Below are 18,592 nucleotides of genomic sequence, written 5' to 3' on the forward strand. Positions count from 1 at the left end.
CCCTGAATGGATGTTGCTTTTTCACTGTGTGAGGCTACCTGGCCACTAGTCTGAAGCTTGGTCTCTGTTGACTTTTCATTCTCTAGAGGAGCTTGCAGCTTCACTGAACCTGCATTCCTCTCTGCCTGCAGCAATAAGGGAGATGCACTTGACAGGAGAGATTTCTCCCCCTTCACTGCTTGCACAATCTCTTAGAAGCAAGGCTGTCGCCTGTTCTTAATTATTGATATGTTGTTAGGGATATCTTATCCATTGCTTGTGAGAGCTGCTATATGACTGTGTAGCAGATAATATATTGTGCTTCCACCTGAACAGCTTGTTGTTGTGCAATCTGTCTATAGCAGGCCTTCAGTGCAAGACTTTTGATACAAAAGCAGCGTCTTTGCTACTTCATAAAATTGGAAAACACCTTATCTAATCTATGGTTGAGTCAAACCAACCCACAGATATTCCCTGCAAAATATTTCCTGGTATTTTGGCCTTGAGCTAGTGGCAGTTCCTGACAGTGGCAGTAGTACCTACACACCTCTGCAAGGTCCCCATTCCCCTGAAAGTAAGGCAGGATTTACGACATGAGATTTTAAATGTATTTTTTTTCTTTGCTGCTGTTGTACTGGCTTACACCTCTTATTGCCTTTTTAGCCTCAGGAATCCTTTTGAAAGAGATATTAGACTTGTGGAGGACTTTTTTTTTTTTTTTTTTTTTCCCCTGGTTGAAATTTAAAAGAAATATAAATTATTTATAAACTGACAACACAAAATGAACAGTATAGGCAAACATACTGCAGACATTGTTTTCTATAGACAGAATTTTTTTAAGTGCACTTTTTATGAAAGCTGTTTGTAAACTGTAAAAGGTATAGTGCTTTCTCTGAACTTAAGTTTTAAGCCTCAGACTTTAATGTTCATATAAAAAAGCATGGTTAAGAGGTGTCTACAAAAAAAGCTTCTAAAATACTACTTATTTTGATTTGAGGTACTAAAAATGCATTAAAATATCCATCTCTTTTTCAGAATAAATCTGAAAAGAAAAAAAAATAATAATGAATTCAGTGCTTATTCCCTGACCTTCTAATGGTGTATTTAAAAAAGATTTACCTTTTTGTTTATGATATACATCAGCGTGACTATATTTTTCAGTTCTCTGCTTGCTCCCAAGTGATATTCTGGCACTGAAAGCTGGGAAATTTGGCAGGCTCCTTTTCCCTTCTGTCTTTTCTGTTTCCATTTCTACTGAAAGGTAGAAAGTCATTTAGCAAATTTTGCCTTTCATGGGAGTAATTACCTACAATGTCTCAAGACTTAAGAAAGGAGTAGAAATGTCCACCCTGTTGTTTGAGAAGCTGGTCAGATCCAGAGGGGAGAGAGAAAACAAACAAACAAACAAACAAAAAACAAAACAAAACAAAAAAAAACAACAGAATGGGCTTGGAGTCAGACACCATTTTGCATGTAGGTAGAGTATATGACAAATGTGGGAGAGATTTGAGCAAAACTGAAAAACAGAAGGCAAGGTAATGGTATGGCAGTATATGGACCATGTAGCCAAAATGACTTACTGTTCTCTTCTATTAAAAAACAAACAAACATTAAAATGAATAAATCTGCAGTGCTCACAGAGTAGCTCCCACTTTCTGACTAAGGAATTAGCAGAAGTGGATGCCCAAGTGAAAAGATGAAGATAACAGTCTCTTAGAAAGCATGCAATGTTTCTAATCTTCAGATATGTCAAGGTTGAAGGGTATACGTAAAAGGATTTGTTTTTTCTTTTTTTTTTTTTTTTTTAAACTGTGTTCAGTTGTGTGTGTGTAAGATTGTGTAGCTCTGGTGCAAGAGAAACTCTGCAAAACCTTTTTGTATCTGTATTTTTTTACTTTTTATTTTTCTCCAAGACTGGCCTAAAAAGCTTACTGACAATGTCCCAGTAGTGTATGAATAAAAGCTGCTGTGGAAAACAAACTGGCAGCTTTCTCCTAAACATTGTGTAAGCATGCAGTACATACTACACATCGAAGGTAGAGTGTACCTATTTTTACAGTACCGATCTGACTGTTCAGGAAGAAAGCAATTTTGAATTTAAGAGCTCCAGCCACAGGTACATTTGCAGGGCCTGGTAAGTGTAGGAAATTGTGGATGGATTTAAATATAGAGAAGAGAGAAAGAAGGAAAGAGAAATAGAGGAAGAGAGAGAGAGAGGAGATAACAAGAACAGTGAGATGTTATACTGGGTGTGGCTGGGACAGAGTTAATTCTCACCAAAACAGGCCATATACAGGTTTAGCTTTGGGACCAAAACAATGCTGATAGAACACAGGTGTGTTAGCTGTGTCTGAATGCAAGCTGTGCAGTGCCAAGGCCTTCTGTGTTTCTCGTTTCATCCCCCCGGTGAGTAGGTGGGCAGTGCACAAGAGGCTGAGGGAGGACACAGCCAAGCAGATTACTCGAATTAACCAAAGAGATACTCTATCCCATATAACAACGTCATGCTCAGCAACAAAAAAGGGAAGGGTTTAGGGAAGGTGGCCATCTTTCCTCTTGCCTTTACACTGCTTATTTTGTTTTCTTTCTCTCTTCTTCCACTTCTCTGTCACTTACTAAACAAATTTTCTCTTGCCCCATGTTTTCTTTCTTTCATTTTTCCTTTCCTTTCTGCCAACCCAGAGAGAGAGTGATGGGGGGAGTGAGAAAGTGGCCTTGGGGTCCTGAGTTACCTACTTGGGTTAACCCACCCACAAAAGATTTGAATTCCTCAAAGAAAATTAGTCACAAGATCTAGCACTTCGATGAAGAAGCTGTTCCATTAAAGAAATTAGCAAGTTGGTTGGATATCAACAACAGTATAACAGTAACAGCAATAAACACTTCAAGACTGTAAGAAACTTTGCAAATCATCTAAAGAGCTGAAGAGTTCAGATCTAAAATAAATAAATAAATAAATAAATAAATAAATAAATTGAAAAACATTTTGGTAAAGAAAGTACAGCTATAGAGATGTACCAGGCTTGTATGAATGCTAAAGGTATACTTGCAGGAATATTTAGTATCACAAGAAAATGTTTTAAAACAATTAAGAAAGGTTTTATGATGAGACTCAACCTGACAGTATTGTTAATCAAAATAATAAACTCAGAAATACTTTTCAGTTCTTTTATTATATGCAAGTGGTAAAACTGGAGTGTCTTATAAGAATATTATTTGGATTTATTTCTTGCTTTAAAGTACAAACTTCAAAATGAAGTCTGAAATGATTCAGAGATTTCTTTGTACCAAAATAAGACTGGCAATCAGTAAGCAATTAAACATACTTAAAACAGCTACAAAATCTGAAATACACTTTATACTTCCATGAGAGTTAAAAATATTTTTGTACAGCTTATCCTGAAACACAGATGTCTGAACCTACGCTAGGTTGAGAGGATTGGATGTTTGGAATACTTTAAAGATTTGCTTTCTCCAGAACTTGCTATTAGAAAATATGTATTATGTTTTGGAGTGATAATAAAGTATTAAGATCCTGCATTACTGCAAAAAGAATGGTAGCTGAAGTAGGCAACTATCACAGAAACTAGAGGACTTTTGTTCTTGATGATATTGATCCTTAACTGCAGTTTAAATATGGTTCTGTGGTTTTAAGACTTTAAAAGCAAACAGTATTCTGCAAGTGGCTTGTTGTTAAGTACTAACAAAAAGGTGAAATGAGTGAAAACTTAATATTTCAGATTTCATATATAGTCACACTTGGTGTTTATTCATTTCAGTACTGTTGAGTCATTATGGTAGTTCTTGGATTACTTTTTGATTCTGACAAGGACAGAGTTTTTCACTGATCAATGAACAGAATATTATTTTTCATATCAATCAGAAAGGGCTCCACTTGGCATTTATACTCAATTTGGATGGTGAGGATTTTAATGGTTTTACATATTTTGCTATATAGTCTGAGCTGGAATGTCACAGAATTCCTAGAATCAGAAAATAAGGAATACTATAGTACAATAACTTTTAGAAACGTTTCTCAGTATGGCATATTCAAAGGAAAACTTTTTGCAGAAATTAAAATTGCTGAATAATATCAGGTAACAGAATACAGAAAAATCACCTGATTATTTAAAAACACATGGTGAATAATTTGAATAATCAGCATGAACTCTAAGCCTTAAGCAACAGCAGATGCCTGTCAGTCCTGATCTCACTTTACACACTGGCACACAGTTAAGACCTTTTGTGAATAGTTCAAGAGTCTATAGTTAAATTCTATTTAAATGTTGGAAAGTTACGGCTTATAAGCCTCCAAAAGACATAAATTTTGAATTTGTTCACTCTACAGGAGATCCATGTGATTTGTCAAGTATGAACATTGCAAAAATGTTTCATTTCTTATGTAAATTAAAGAGAATAGCATTTATTTTGCTAATCAAAGGAGAAAAAGGTAAGCTTTCCCCCTTATAAAGTGCATTTTAGCAAATAAACTAATATATGGATTTGAAGCTATTAATTTCAATTAGCCAAGCTGACTTTCTGAGGGTCTCTGCAATCTTAATGTTATCAAAACAAGATTTAGCTGTCTGTCACAACGGAAAAGTAGATCAGGATCTCCCGGTATTTCTGCTAATGGCCTAAGTAATAGGGGGCTGCAAGGGAAGTAGGAGATTTGTAGCCAGACCTGGCTTCCTTGATCATTTGACAGCCAAGCCTAACCTCGTATTGAGTAGCTTCTAATAGAAGAGGAAGGAAAGCGGGGCAGAGTGGAAAAAATGTCAGGTTGAAAAATACAAAATCAACTATTTCTCTCCCAAATCAAGAGGATAGTCTTGCTAAAACTAAAAATATATATATTTCTAGTTTATTGTGACAATGAGGAACTTTTAGTAGACGTCTCCTTCAGGACTCATAAAAAAAAAAAAAAAAAAAAAAGAATAAAAAAAGAGGCACCATGTTTTGTCTAAATTCTTTAAAGACTGGTGATAGTTGTAAGAGGTTAGCAAGTTATTTTTATGGTATTCAGTGGTAATTTCACTGCTAGGTGAGTTTAATATCTCTAAGACAAAAAGGAGATTCCTTCTGGCTAATAAAGAAGAAAGAAGGTAAGATGTTCAGATAAAAGCCTTAGAAGAAATTAATGCCATTAGGACCAGCACTGTTGAAACTGGCAAAGCAAAACCTGAATGTGTAACCTGAATGATTATGGTACTTTCTTAAGAACTTTTTGTAACGAGCAGTTTTTAAGAAAATGCATTTTTTAGGTAAATGTTTGCCTTAGTGTGAGTATAATTAGAGGTATTTGGGGCAGTGAATGAAGTTAGCAACCAGCTGTGCACAGTTTGATTTCAAGTCTTACTGCATTTATTCTTAGTTGTCTATTTGCATGCTCTAATACTGGGGGCATAAGAAATCAAATAAATAGCTGTGTTATCAGATACTTTAGTGATGGGTTCCTATGCATTCCACTATTGAGAAAAATCTGCTTATTTGACCTCAGTTTTGATGTATAGCACAATGGCATCATGAAACTTTTTCTGACATCGTCCCATCAGCGATACAGCACTTTTGTGAGCTCTCTGATTTTGCATTTCCTTCAAAGCTGAACAGACTAGCAGTGCTAGCATAACTAAACTAACCCTGACAAAGCATTGCTTTTCCTACACATACCCCATGCCTACTGATAATGAATTATAACTCTGAACTACTTTTTCACTTCTAATGTGAATCATGGAAAGAGAGTGGATCACTCACAGCAGTGAGCATGCTAATTTGATGCCCTGTCTTTGCCCCCATGTTTAACTTACCTTATGGAGGATGGTATTTCATGAACAAGCTTAAGGGACTCCCCCACATCTACATTCATGTGGCAATGGCTTTTGAGTTATTTAACATGAAATTCTGGACTGCATCCCTATGGCATCTTCCCCACAGAGGGTTTTTTTTTTTTGAGAAAATCTTTTTTGTACATCTCTTGCCTCCCTGCTGATTACAATAGGAGAATATAAGGGCTATTTCTGTTGCAACTCACTGATAAGGTATCTTCTGATTTCACATAATTTCTCTTGTTGATCTCTCTTATGACTATGAGAACGCCAATCTCTCCAATGTTATTCATAGCAGGTTTTTATACTTTTGTGGTAACATTATGAATAATAATGGAACTAGGTAAAAGCTCCATATATACATATATATGATATATACATTTTTCAGAGTATTTATTAGATATTGTCTTGCCTTCTTGAGAAAGACTAAAATAAAGGAAATATTGGTGAGGAATACATAAAAGGCAACAGGAGAAACTACAGGTAAATATTTTCATTATAGTTAACATAATAATGGCTTGATAATCTATTGGGAAAAAGCTATCGAGACACAGAGCAGCATCATTACACAGCTGTACTAAGGGTAGAAAACCTTAGGTCAGAGATATGAAAGGATAAAGGTAAATGGATTATCAGCCTGATGACAGGGAGATATAGCATGAAAGAGAATTATGGCAGAAAGAGAATAGTCAGGTTCTTATGGCTAAAGGTGCATATTAACTGACCTGAAATGAACCTTTAAAAAAATAGTTGCAAGGAAAGATTATGGTATAGATAGGGGAAAATTTGAAAACATACTCTTTTTCTCCCTTCACAATCTATGTTTTGTATTTTTGAGCAACAGAAAAAATACCTTTGCTTTGAAAAGACTTTTCCTGAGTCACTTTAATCAGTTGCTGTCACAGCCTTGTTCAGGATAAGGATTTTCAGCTGCAAATTTAGTCTATCATATCACCATGGTAAGCAAGTGTAACCCAAAGAATCAGTCTGAAGGTAAGAGGACTGCCTGTTTTATCCAAGGAAAGCTACAGGCAGGAAGTCCTGTCACCCCACTGCATTTGTGATGGATAAAAGAAAGGTTTTATCTGTAACCAGAACAGAAGATAAGGGATGAAGGGTTTTTGTTTGCTTTGGTTTGCTTGTTTTCTTCCCTTTTCTGCTATCTTTTTTTTTTTTTTTTTTTTTACTATAAGTGATGAATACTAACATCATTTAATATTCTTGTCACCTCTTTAAATTTAGGCAACTTTTCCAAAAGCATAATACACCACAACTTTCTTTAACATTTCTTGTTGTTCCTGTTGTTTTCATAGCTGTGAATTCCTGACAAATGTTTGTAAAGTAGAAAGCAGAAATTTATATTTTATTGCCACCTCATTTTTAACATACATTTGGAATTTATTTCTTAGCCATTTTAAAAACACTGGTATAAGGCATCATAAATGTTCTTAGGCTGTGTTATGCCTTCTGAGATGCTTGAAAGATAAAAGCATAGACTGAATAGTTATGGTGAATAGGAAATTCACATGTTCAAAGCTTCCTTCCTAATAAAAAGAGAACTTTATAAAAGATACTTAGGACATTTTTGACTAATTCTTTTGGGGAGTTAAATACCCTATGAAGGTTACTCAAGCTCTGCAAAGATACAAAATCATGGAGAGTTCTTATCTGATAAAATAAAAAACATTTATCTGAGCCTTTTATGAAAGGCTATGGACTGAGAGTATTGATGTTTTTGATAGATGAAATGCTCCCGAACCAGCTCATCCCAATATGACTCATCAGAGTGAGACTTTGTACAAACAAGAAGTTCCCTCGGGCTTTAAACTTTCAACTGGGTGATTAACTGACAAATCTAAAATCCAGATTCTCAACATAGAGAAACTCTGTAAGGTCAAATTAATGAAGCAACCATTCCCTTAGATTGCTTTTAATGTTAAACCAGCATTTCAACAAAAATGCTCTGATAAAAGTGGCAGTGCCTTTTCCATTACTCATTTGAACACTTTCACTAGTATGTGTTTTTTATGGACTTCAGAGAAAATAAGTGTGCCCCTGCTTGGAGAATTAAAAGTTCATGAGGGCCATGCTCAAAATAATGAATTTACTTCTCTTGTTAGTGTTCCACAAATACTTATATCTTTCCTATTTTTATTCACGCTGACTACAAAGTCTTGAAGGGATCTTTAGGTACCCAAATGAATGATAATATGCTTAGTGAGACTGAGGATGTAAACAGCTGGCATGTTTTGTTTTGTTTGTTTTTTGTCTGTTGTGTGAGTGAGATCTTGTGGATGTGAAAAGGTTATCTGGTGGTAGAATTATAGGCCATTAAGGTCTCTGAGCATTTGAGATCAAAGTCTTAATGAAGAACACTTTTGCCATGACCTTTCTGTATACAGAAATCAGAAAAGGGTAACAAAAATGCAGAGAGCCAAGAACTTCCAGGTGAAAATGGATTGTGTTAAGTTCACTGTATTCAGAAAGAAGAGCTGATACAGTAGCTGCATGTATTATTTAAATTACGATAAATTTAATGTTTATATATCAAAAAGTATCACTAGAAGAGAGAATTATTGCAAACTCTGAAGCATCGTAGGACTTTGGTTAAGGGTGGGGAAAGAGGTCAAAAATTAAAGAACTTGTTTTAAAATAATGCTGTGTGACTTTTAAAGGCCTAGATTATCAAATACATTAAAGTGAACTTAAATCCTGTTGACGTAGGTGTTATGTAAACACTTGTTTAAAAGTCAAGTCTGTGCCTAAATGCTTTTTTCCAACTAAATCAATGTTTTCTAAAACATTTTTTTTTCAACACATTCCAGTTCATCCTTAGCTTTCTCTCTGATTTGTTTTAGAAGAAAAGATTTCTTAGCATCAGGATTAAGAAATACTTTATCTGGATTCATAAATTCTTTGTGAAGTTGCTTGAAAGAAAATTTTGGTTCCACATTATGAAACCTGAATCCCTCTGGAATATGGTAACAGTTTTAATTCCCTCATTGCAGTCCCATCTCAGTTTGTCTGGGAAAGAATACCAAACTACGTTGCTTTTTATGTCACATTTGAAGGCTAACATAAAGACAGTTGACAAATTTATTTATTAATACCAAAAAACAGTTCACTTTTGCAAGTCAGTTTCTGAAAGCTTCTGGGCATATTAGGATTAAATATAAATAATACCAAAGTCTAAATCTGATTAGCAGTTTTTCAGGGAAGGTATAGAATTTAAGCTTATTTTAGGGGGTTGGCAAAAGAGTCATTGGCCATAATCATTATTAGTATCTCTAGCTTCTTTTAGAATACTGCAATCCCAATGGTGTTACTGTGGGCATCAGCACACAAAACTAAATTAGTAAAGACTGTACATGCTAGCCAAAAAACTAGCATGATCTGTCTGTCACATCTGAGCTGTCTTTGAAAGAATTTCTTCAACGCAGCATACTTAATTTGTATGTTTTTGTTTTAAAAGGTGTCATGCTGAGAGCAAATTAGAATAGGTGAGGCCAGAGGCAGAGCTGTGTTTTGGAGAAGAAAACAACATCTTGGTGCCTCAGCTCTGCTGCCTCTCCCAGCCCAATGAAGGGGCTCAGTGGTAGCACAGCTCATTTCCACATACCCACGTCCACCTGGGAGGGATTAAGCTAGGGATATAGACAACATCTGTTGCCCCATATTTGGTCCTTGGGTGACTGCCTCATTATCAGCAGGCTGCATGTTTCTGTTAGGACAGAGCAGGTTGGTGAGCTTGTTTGTGCTGTGAAATGTGCAAAGGTAGAATACAACTGTATTAGTTGCCGCTGTGCTCATTCCAATTTTATAGCCATTGTGCTCCAAGAAATACTTTTTTCGGGGTTGCCTGAGAAAGTGTGGGGTCAACTGATAAGCGTGATTCAACATGAAGTAATCACAAATGCAAGGCTCAGAGATACCCTGTTTGTTCCAGTCCTATCAATAGCCTCATGGCAATTTGTTAATATGTGAACGAAAGGTAAAGTTCTTCAATATTAGAGACCTAGGCAATAGAGAGAAATATGCGTTAATAGAAGTGTACACGTTTGCCTGATATTTTAGGATATCCAACCTAAATATCCCCCAGCTGAGCTGGAACACTTTCAAAATGTTGGGTGAAAAATGAACCTCTGTATATATACATCCATGAACACTCTTCAATAAAATAAATTATAGAAAAATTACAGTTTAGTGTGTCTTGTGACACAGAAGAGGAGTTTCTTCACTGATCTTCCAACTGCATTTGGGCTTTTGACAATTAATTTGCTAAAGCTCTTATCAAGGAGTGGCCAATGTTTTCTAAATTTAGACTATCTGTTTTCTTATATAGGGGTGTTGCTGTTTTTTCCTGCCAGTAATCTCAGACTGTATCAAGTTCAAACAAGTAGAGAAAAGAAGGGGGAGATAGTAGAAGAAAATTCTACTAAATACAGGTCTGTCATAATTAATAGTGAGGCTATAATATGCAGAACTGTTACCAAACTCTGTTACCATAATTCGTTGCAACGGCTCAGAGATCAGTACAAGACAGATAAAAGTACAAAAAAGTAAGCATTTACACAGCAGGTAGGGAACGTTTTTGAATTCATTGCCACAGAAGTCTGGTTTGGCAGTGTAAGCAGATTCAAAAAAATTTGAGAAATTTATGGGCAACAGATCCAAAGACTGCATAGACACTAAAGAGAACAAGAGACGTGCCCTCCAGCATCCCCATGGGATGATTATGGCTGGTGGCGGAGCACAGGGATGGACTATGGGCAGTGGCCATGCTCATGTGCTTTCCCTGAGCAGCCAGTCCAGTTGTTGCTGTCAGCAGCAGCATGCTGGCCTGGGTGTTTGAGCATGTCTCATGTTCTTAACTCACTTCTGCCTGACTAATAAATTGTTTAGACCAGAGTGTCTCAAAGCTTTTCAGCAGTGAAGGCAAGATTTAGTTCTGCAGCTGTGACAGTTGCTGCTTTAGGCAGCATTCTCCCGAGACTGGTGAGATGGAGCAAGGTCTGCGCCCAGCCACCACGATGTGCTGACCACAGGCCAGCTGCCCAGGTATGGCTGTGCTGCTGCTGCTGAGCCCACACAGGGCGGATCTGTTAATTAAGGGATGGTTTCTGTGCTGCCACCTTGTCACCCAGAGGATGTAGACCTGCCTCTCTAACTGCTCTGCGTAGGACTGCCGTTGGTATACCAAGATGTGACAAAGCTCCTTGAATAATTTAGATCTAAGGCTCCATTTCCTAGTTATTTGTTATCCTATGGGTTTTTCTCTAGGATATGCCATCTAAGTTCAATTTAAAATGTACGTTTCATAAATTACCACTGCACAGAAGTTGCTTTAATGTGCCATTTATGAAGGTAATGGTTTACATTGTAGCAGAAGTGTTTCAGAGTTTCCACTCCTGGGATTACGGATTCACAGTAAAGTGGTAAACGGGGAACAATGAGGAGTTTGCTAGAAAATTGAACACATCCACTTTAACAAATCAAAGCAAATCACACCTTAATATTGTGAATTGTGTGGGACAATTTTTCTGCAACAATGTGGACATCTAGATTTCCTGCTAGTGTTAAGCAGAAAGGAGGTATGTGTATTGTGTGTACATGTCTATTTAGATATCAGTGCTTGAAAGCACACTTAGGAAGAATACTGTGACATATTTACAGTTAAATATAAATAAGGCCCATTACACCAATAGTTCTTAATCCATGATTTAAAATTATGTGAATGTTGTAATATTCCCTGACTAGGGAAGAGATTGTCCTCTTGTACTGGGCACTGGTGAGGCTGTACCTCAAGTATGGCGTTCTGTTTTGAGCACCTTACTACAAGAAGGAAGTCAAGCTGCTGGAATGCATTCGGAGAAGAGCAAGGAAGCTGATGAAGGGAATAGAAAACAAGATACATAAGGAGCATCTGAGAGAACTAGGGTCATTTAGTAGAGAAAAGGAGGCTGAGTGGAGACCTTACCACTTTCTGTTACTACCTGAAAGGCAGTTGCAGTAAGAAGGGTGTCAGTCTTTTTTCTCAGGTGACCAGTCATAGAATGTGAGGCAATGGCCTCAACTTGTGCCAAGGGAGGTTTAGATTAGGTATCAGGAAGTATCTCTTTATGGAGAGGGTTGTGAGGCATTGGAATAGGCTGCCCAGAGAAGTGGTAGAGTCCCCGTCTCTGGAGGTGCTTAAGAGCATGTGGTGCTGAGGGACATGGTTTAGTGATGGACTTGGAAACATTAGGCGATGGTTGGGCTTGATGGTTTTAAGGATCTTTTCCAACTTAAATGATTCTATGATTCTGTGTGATTTATTATTTATTTTTAAGTTATTAAAGTCAGTGTCAGAGAACAGCCAACAGTAACAAGTACAGTAATAATTTAATAAGTTGTCATCCAAATGTTACTGAAATCTATATAGAACTCTGGTGCTTCTCAAGAGAAAAATAATGTCTGGCCTTTTTACCAAAGAAAAATAGTAATAGAAGACAAATAGCAGTGAGTGCATTTCAGAAAATTTCGCTTTGTCTGTACGTTGTATAATTAAAAAATAAAATAAAATAAAATAAAATAAAATAAAATAAAATAAAATAAAATAAAATAAAATAAAATAAAATAAAATAAAAATGTTGTTGCAGGTATTAGGCCTATTCCGTGTGTAAGGCTGCATTTTAGCAAAATGTCTCTGTTTGGGTATTTAGACTTAATTCTTATTCTTAACACTCATATTTAATAGGTTGTAGACACCTTAAATTAATCAAATTAAATATTTCTTCAGTAAGACTAGAAACTAAGTAGGCATTTGATGATTTTTATAAAAGTACTTCATATTTGTTTTATTATTTAGTCATAAAAGTGCATACTTTGATAAGAAAAAAAAAAAAAAAAGTAACATTCTGCTACCAAATAAATTGTAAATCTAGAACTGCTACTGACTGAAATTACTTAAGTAGTGCAGCCGAAAGAAAGGAATCGATATTTGGGTTGTAATGTACCAAGCTACCAGATAGAAGAAGCATAACTGAATCTGCAGGCTGTGTATATCTTGCTTTAGTGACTAGTATCTAAAGACCTGGGATGCTACATCTGTTTGTGAGATGGGATTCAGTAAGCCATCTTTTCATTTCTAATCGTGGACTTATCCTTTTGGTGGTTTCCCTCACGTAAATTTGAAAGTGCAATTTGTTACATACAGGCAAAGACTGTGTACAAGAAATACATACTTGCTGCTGTCTTAGGAAAATCTTTTGAACTGGAGAGCTTCTTGAGAATTTTTGGGAAAGAGTTAAATACCGGTTGCCAGTGGAAAGATGTATGGGAAGCTATAAGACAGTCATTTCCCTTCTCTGCTGTATCCTTAACTTGGCTAACAGGTTATCGCTGTCAGTGCTTTGCCTTTGGTCTGACGTGAGGTCACCAGGTAAAAGAGGAAAGGTTTCACTGAAAGGAAGTCCAGGATTTTAAGTCAAATCTTATATTGCTTGTGATAATGTGTGTAAAATAAACAATTATTCAAGGGAAGCATGCAGAAAGGGTGGAAAAGGGGATGAGCTGTGACACAGTGCAGCAACAGAAATAAATTTAGATTGTGCGTAAGATGCATTACTTTGCAACTGACATGCCTGGTTCAGGAAAAGCACTCAGTACATGCAAGTACACTTGTGAATGTGAATAGCCTAAATAATTTAAGAATCCATTTACAAACCACTTACATCCACCTCAGCCTGCTCGCATGATTTCTGTTGCCTGTCAGGTGCACAAGACTGTGCTACTCATCACACAGAGAGCTGTTTTCACACAGCTTGCCAAATGTCTTGCCAAACTGTGTACCCTGAAATATCATTAGCACTTTTGTTTATGTATTTATTTAGGGAAGACCTTGGCCTTTTCCAATACCATTCTGTTTTCTTATTTGTTCCTCTTCTTTTTCCTGCCTGTTCCTGCGCTTCAGTAGTTCATGTCTGGTACTAGACGGTAAAGTTGCAATAGATGCTTGTTATATCCAGTAACTCAAATGATTACTAAGTATTCTGTGATAACAGAGTATCATCCACAAGTTACTGTTGCTGATACATAATATTTCACATACATACTATATGTATCTGATTAAATGTATTGCTTTGGATCCAACAGGCCAGAACCAGTATTGTGGACAAAGGATGGTGGAGAACTACCAGATCCCGAGAGAATGGTTGTCAACGGCAGGGTCCTAAGCATCAGTTTCCTAAACAAAACAGACAATGGCACATACCGATGTGAAGCAAAAAATCCCATTGGCCGAAACAGCACAGAATATGTCCTGATAGTACATGGTGAGTGTATTCCCTTTAGTTCTTTGGTGCATGTTACACATATGTAGCATTTCAGGAAAATAGAATTGGTTGCTTACGATCATTAAGGAAAGAACATCGGGAAAAAGGTGGAAGTATAAGTGCACTTTTATTGATGCTATTCTCTAGTTGTTGTTAGTATGTTTACTTCCTTCTTTTGGCATGCCTCTCTTCATACAGGTTAAACAAAATATGTTCACTAAGGTTGTGAACTTTTTACTAAATAAACATCTGTAAAAATATTTTGTTATACTTTGTGGGAGACAGAGGGATTTGGCCAACCTCTTTTCAGTGGTTTGTGCGGACAGGACAAGGGGTAATGGCGACAAAATTGAGCACAGGAAGTTCCACACCAACATGTGAAAGAACTTCTTCACAGTGAGGGTGATGGAGCCCTGGAACAGGCTGCCCAGGGAGGTTATGGAGTCTCCTTCTCTGGAGATATTCAAGGCCTACCTAGACAGCCTGCCCTAAGGAACCTACTTTGGCAGGGCGGTTGGACCTGATGATCTTTCGAGGTCCCTTCCAACCCCTACAATTCTGTGATTCTGTGTTATGTTATGTAGTGTTTTATAAATACTTGCCTCGGGCACATATTGTTCAGCTAAAAGTGTTTATAAAAGGCTATATGAAGGGAAATTTGAAAATACCAGACAGAAGCCTTTTGACTTTTTTTTGTATAGACCACCAAAGACAGATTGTCAGATACTTCTCTTCACATAATTTATAGCTTGCTACTGATGAAATTCAGCTTATACAAGTTAGCTGATCATAGCATCTGGCTTAATTTTATAATCAATCCTCTTTTGAGAACATGTTCTGTCCTAAATTCAAGATACTTCTTCAAATGAAATTGATAATAGGAAGGTTCACATTAAATTTCAATTGATTTATTTTCCTTGATTAATTAGTGAACAGTATGTGTCACACTAAAAGAATACCAGGCTTTTATTTAAACAAGAAATAATTTGATATAACTCAGGCATAGGAGAAACTACAATAAAATGCTATCATTTAGCCTTAAGAAAACTTTATAAGATCTTAGCAGTCTCAAAACATAAAGTTTGTCTTATCACAGATGTAACTATGATAATTCCTTGAAAATTAAGTTCTATAGTTTGAATTTTAACCTAACTGAATAAAGAGGTAAAGCTGCACTGCAATTCATCACAGTACTTTTTTCCCCTAGTTTTTACACAAAATCAACTTTTTATAACTATGGCAAAAATTAAGTGAAACAATCTAATACAAATTATAGTCTGTAAACTGAAATGGGAAGTACATAGGTTTTATTCTGCTCAGAGTTACTTCAGGCATAACAAATATATGTTTTTTGGTGTTTGCAAGCTCTCAAAAATATTTTTCACTTAAAGGCTTAACCTGACTCTTGGTATTTGGCAGAAAACTTCTAATAAATGCTACCTTCGTCTTTCAGTAATGAGATATTTCTTAGTGCTGTTGATGTGTGATTTATCAAAAGAACCCTCTAGATTACTTTTCATTTCTCTTAAACTTCACTATTAGTTTATGTAGCAGTAGTGACACAAGTAAGAAGGAAGCCTTTGAATGTGGACCATTGAGCCTGTACTGCTGTGTGAGTATTTCTCTATTAAAGACAAACAGAAAAACTAAACTCCCTAACATCTACTTACATTTATTACTACCAAAAAATATATATATTTTACATCCAAGAAATGGTGCTGTATTGTTTGTTGGCTGCATGCACTAGGTGCACTGCCTTAGATGAAGTAATGGCTTCCTTGCTTACCAAACACTGAAATTTCTATCATTTGTGTTTTGCACCCAATTTATTTATGTGATAATTTTTGGAAACATGGCCTTTTATAATGGTAGATTTTCCATCAGTGGTGACTTTGCAGTGGACCCTTATCAAAGACTATTTCAGAATATCCTATGCGTCTTTCACGTAGTGGCATGCCCCTGTTGATCTGATTATTTTGCAACAACTTCATGGCAGTCAGTAAAGTCATTCATTATCGGGAAAGCATTCTGTTACGTGTGGCAGCACATTAGGTATGTTACCAGGTTTAGCTTGAACACTGCTGACCTTTTCTGTTATGAGTACCAGCGTTTTCCTAATTGCATTTCTGCAATTCTGGTGTTAGAACTACAGAAGATAAATGTCAGGTGCTTCCTAGATTTCTGTAACAATGAGAGTAGTGTGACAGAGTATGTGATGGTGTTTAGAGCTTAACAGCTAACTGTGTTTCAGAGTTTATAAGTTTGTTTTAAGCACGGTAGAGACTGACACAATTATTTTATCAATTTAGGCAGTCTTATCCTTTCTTTTGTTCATTGGATTCCTGAATGTCCCCAGTGAAAAATAATCCTCCTAAACCAATTCATTATTATTATTCTCTTTCCCACTCTGCTAGGAAAACCACTTTTTAACACTTCCTGAGATGCATTCTTCCATTTAATAGAGGATATATTTTCTCTTTTTCTTCGTAAATATATCTGGAAGCAGCATGGTTTCCTTACCCTTTCCTCGTGCCTAATGTGTTGACTTAATTTTTTGGACCTGCTCCTTTTGGTACAGCTGATGGTCAAAGCTGACTTTGGTACAGTATAAGTGAGCCTTCTCACCTTGAGTCTTTGGTTTCTAATACAAGCACATGCCAGGTTTAACATTAAGGGGTGGTACGTCTACAAAGAAATAGGAGAGGAGAGGGAAGAATCTGCATGATGAGAGAAGCTCCCTTCACAAGAGATTCTTTGAAGATGCAAGTCAGGGAAGTAAGGTAAAAGTAACCTACCAAATCCATATGGAGTTAGTCATAAATGCCCTGAGTGATAGTAGTCATTGTGCTGAATAAGCCTCTGGAAGTCCAACTCCACAGATTTCAAAAAACAGGTGGTGGTGGTTTTTTTTTTCCAGGCAACTCCAGAGCTCAGAGAAGTTAAAGTGTAGGAGAGAAACAATGATAATCATATCCCCAGGCTTAGAGAGATACTATGGCTGATTTAGTTTTGCCAGGCTAGTTTGTTTGAGAAGGCATCAATGGAAGGTATCCTCTGCAGAGGAAATCTGCTTTACAGTTTGTTTGTTTGTTTTAAATCTCTGTTTTGATTCCCTCTACATCACTTCTACAGATTTTCTGTCTTCTGTTCATTAAGGTTACAAAAGTTCTATGTGGCTTTTCCTTTATTTCTATTTTTTTACTATTCCTTTTTTTTTTTTTTTTTTTTCCCCATAAAATCCCCCTCTCAGTGGGACTCTATCTACTAATTCCCTCAATTCCTGAAGTTATGTTCCTTACTCAGAAGAGATTTAGACAACTCTAGCATGGAGAGAAGCTTGCCTAAAAATGAAAGGTGTAGTTTATCATAATTAGAGATTAAGGGTAAGGAAACTTTATATACGTATTAATTATGCAAACCAAGAAAAGACTGTTACATGCCTTTAGCTGGATCAACCTTGACAAAATATTATACATAAAAATAATGTGTTTTTTTTTCCATGTAAACAAATATGAGGTAGTGCTGTTTAGGTGTGAGTTGATGGCAGTGGAAATAAATACTACTATAAGCAAATGAATGACAATGTCTAGCATAGTTGGCATCTGATAACATAAAAAATCTTTTTAGATATGTAGTGTAATTAAAGAAATCAGACTTCAAAGAAAGGGAATGTATTTAAATCAGATAAAAGGTATCGACCATTAAATATGCTCATGCTGCTTTGCTGAATCAATATGACTGCTACTTTCATTTTTCTTAACTTTTATTATTAATAATAAATGTCAAGAAAACACTTCATGAAGCCGGAAGGTGGGCACAAAGTCGGAGTTTATAGGCAGCAGTACAAAAGCAAGACATGTAGTTTGCTCAGACATTTGTCTCTTGCAATAACAAAGGCACAAGCTTTAATGCCCGTAGCTGTTGTCATTTCCGTATTCTAATTGGTGAGCTTAGTGCTTTAGAAGTGCACATTCTGGCTAGATATATTACATCCTTCCTTTGGTAATGTCCTGCAGGCAATTTTCAGTCTCTTTCAATTTATTAAGAATTTTTGTATACCTTTGTTCAAATACTAGTCATTAATCATCAGTAAACAGAGCTAACTCTCAAACTTGTGATGCTCAACCTAAAAGCAGGTTGTACTTGCAAAGCTTAGGTAATAACTGCGTTGATTTAGCTGGAGTTGAGAAAGGATGTGGTCCATCACAGTGAAACTGAAGGCACAGCTACTATGTATGTAACTGTAGTTAATGATCTCTGGAGGTCACCACTGAAGACATAGTTCAATTATATTGAGTAGGTAACAGAAGTACATGGCATTAGGAGAACTTCCTACTGGAAGGAGCAGCATTTGATAGTTTTAGAGACCTACTTGAAATGAAGTAATTGGGTGAAATATCCTGATTTGCTAATTTTAAGCCATGTATTCAATTAATAGAAATACTCTAAGCTATAATACATCATGTATCAATTATC

General features: G+C 36.3%; 1 protein-coding gene across 2 annotated transcripts in view; it reads left to right on the forward strand.

Moving 5' to 3' along the window:
* Window positions 1-18,592, forward strand: part of CADM2 (cell adhesion molecule 2) — a gene marked incomplete at both ends in the record, with an annotated part of 129,723 nt that overhangs the window by 47,198 nt on the left and 63,933 nt on the right. For both annotated transcript variants that reach the window (XM_084281674.1, XM_084281675.1), the window contains one exon: window positions 13,938-14,116. In XM_084281674.1, the coding sequence (XP_084137800.1) occupies window positions 13,938-14,116 (179 nt within the window). The remainder of the gene's footprint in view (window positions 1-13,937; window positions 14,117-18,592) is intronic.

Source organism: Netta rufina (genome assembly GCF_964035555.1).
Source record: "Netta rufina genome assembly, chromosome: 1".
NCBI classification, from domain to species: domain Eukaryota; kingdom Metazoa; phylum Chordata; class Aves; order Anseriformes; family Anatidae; genus Netta; species Netta rufina.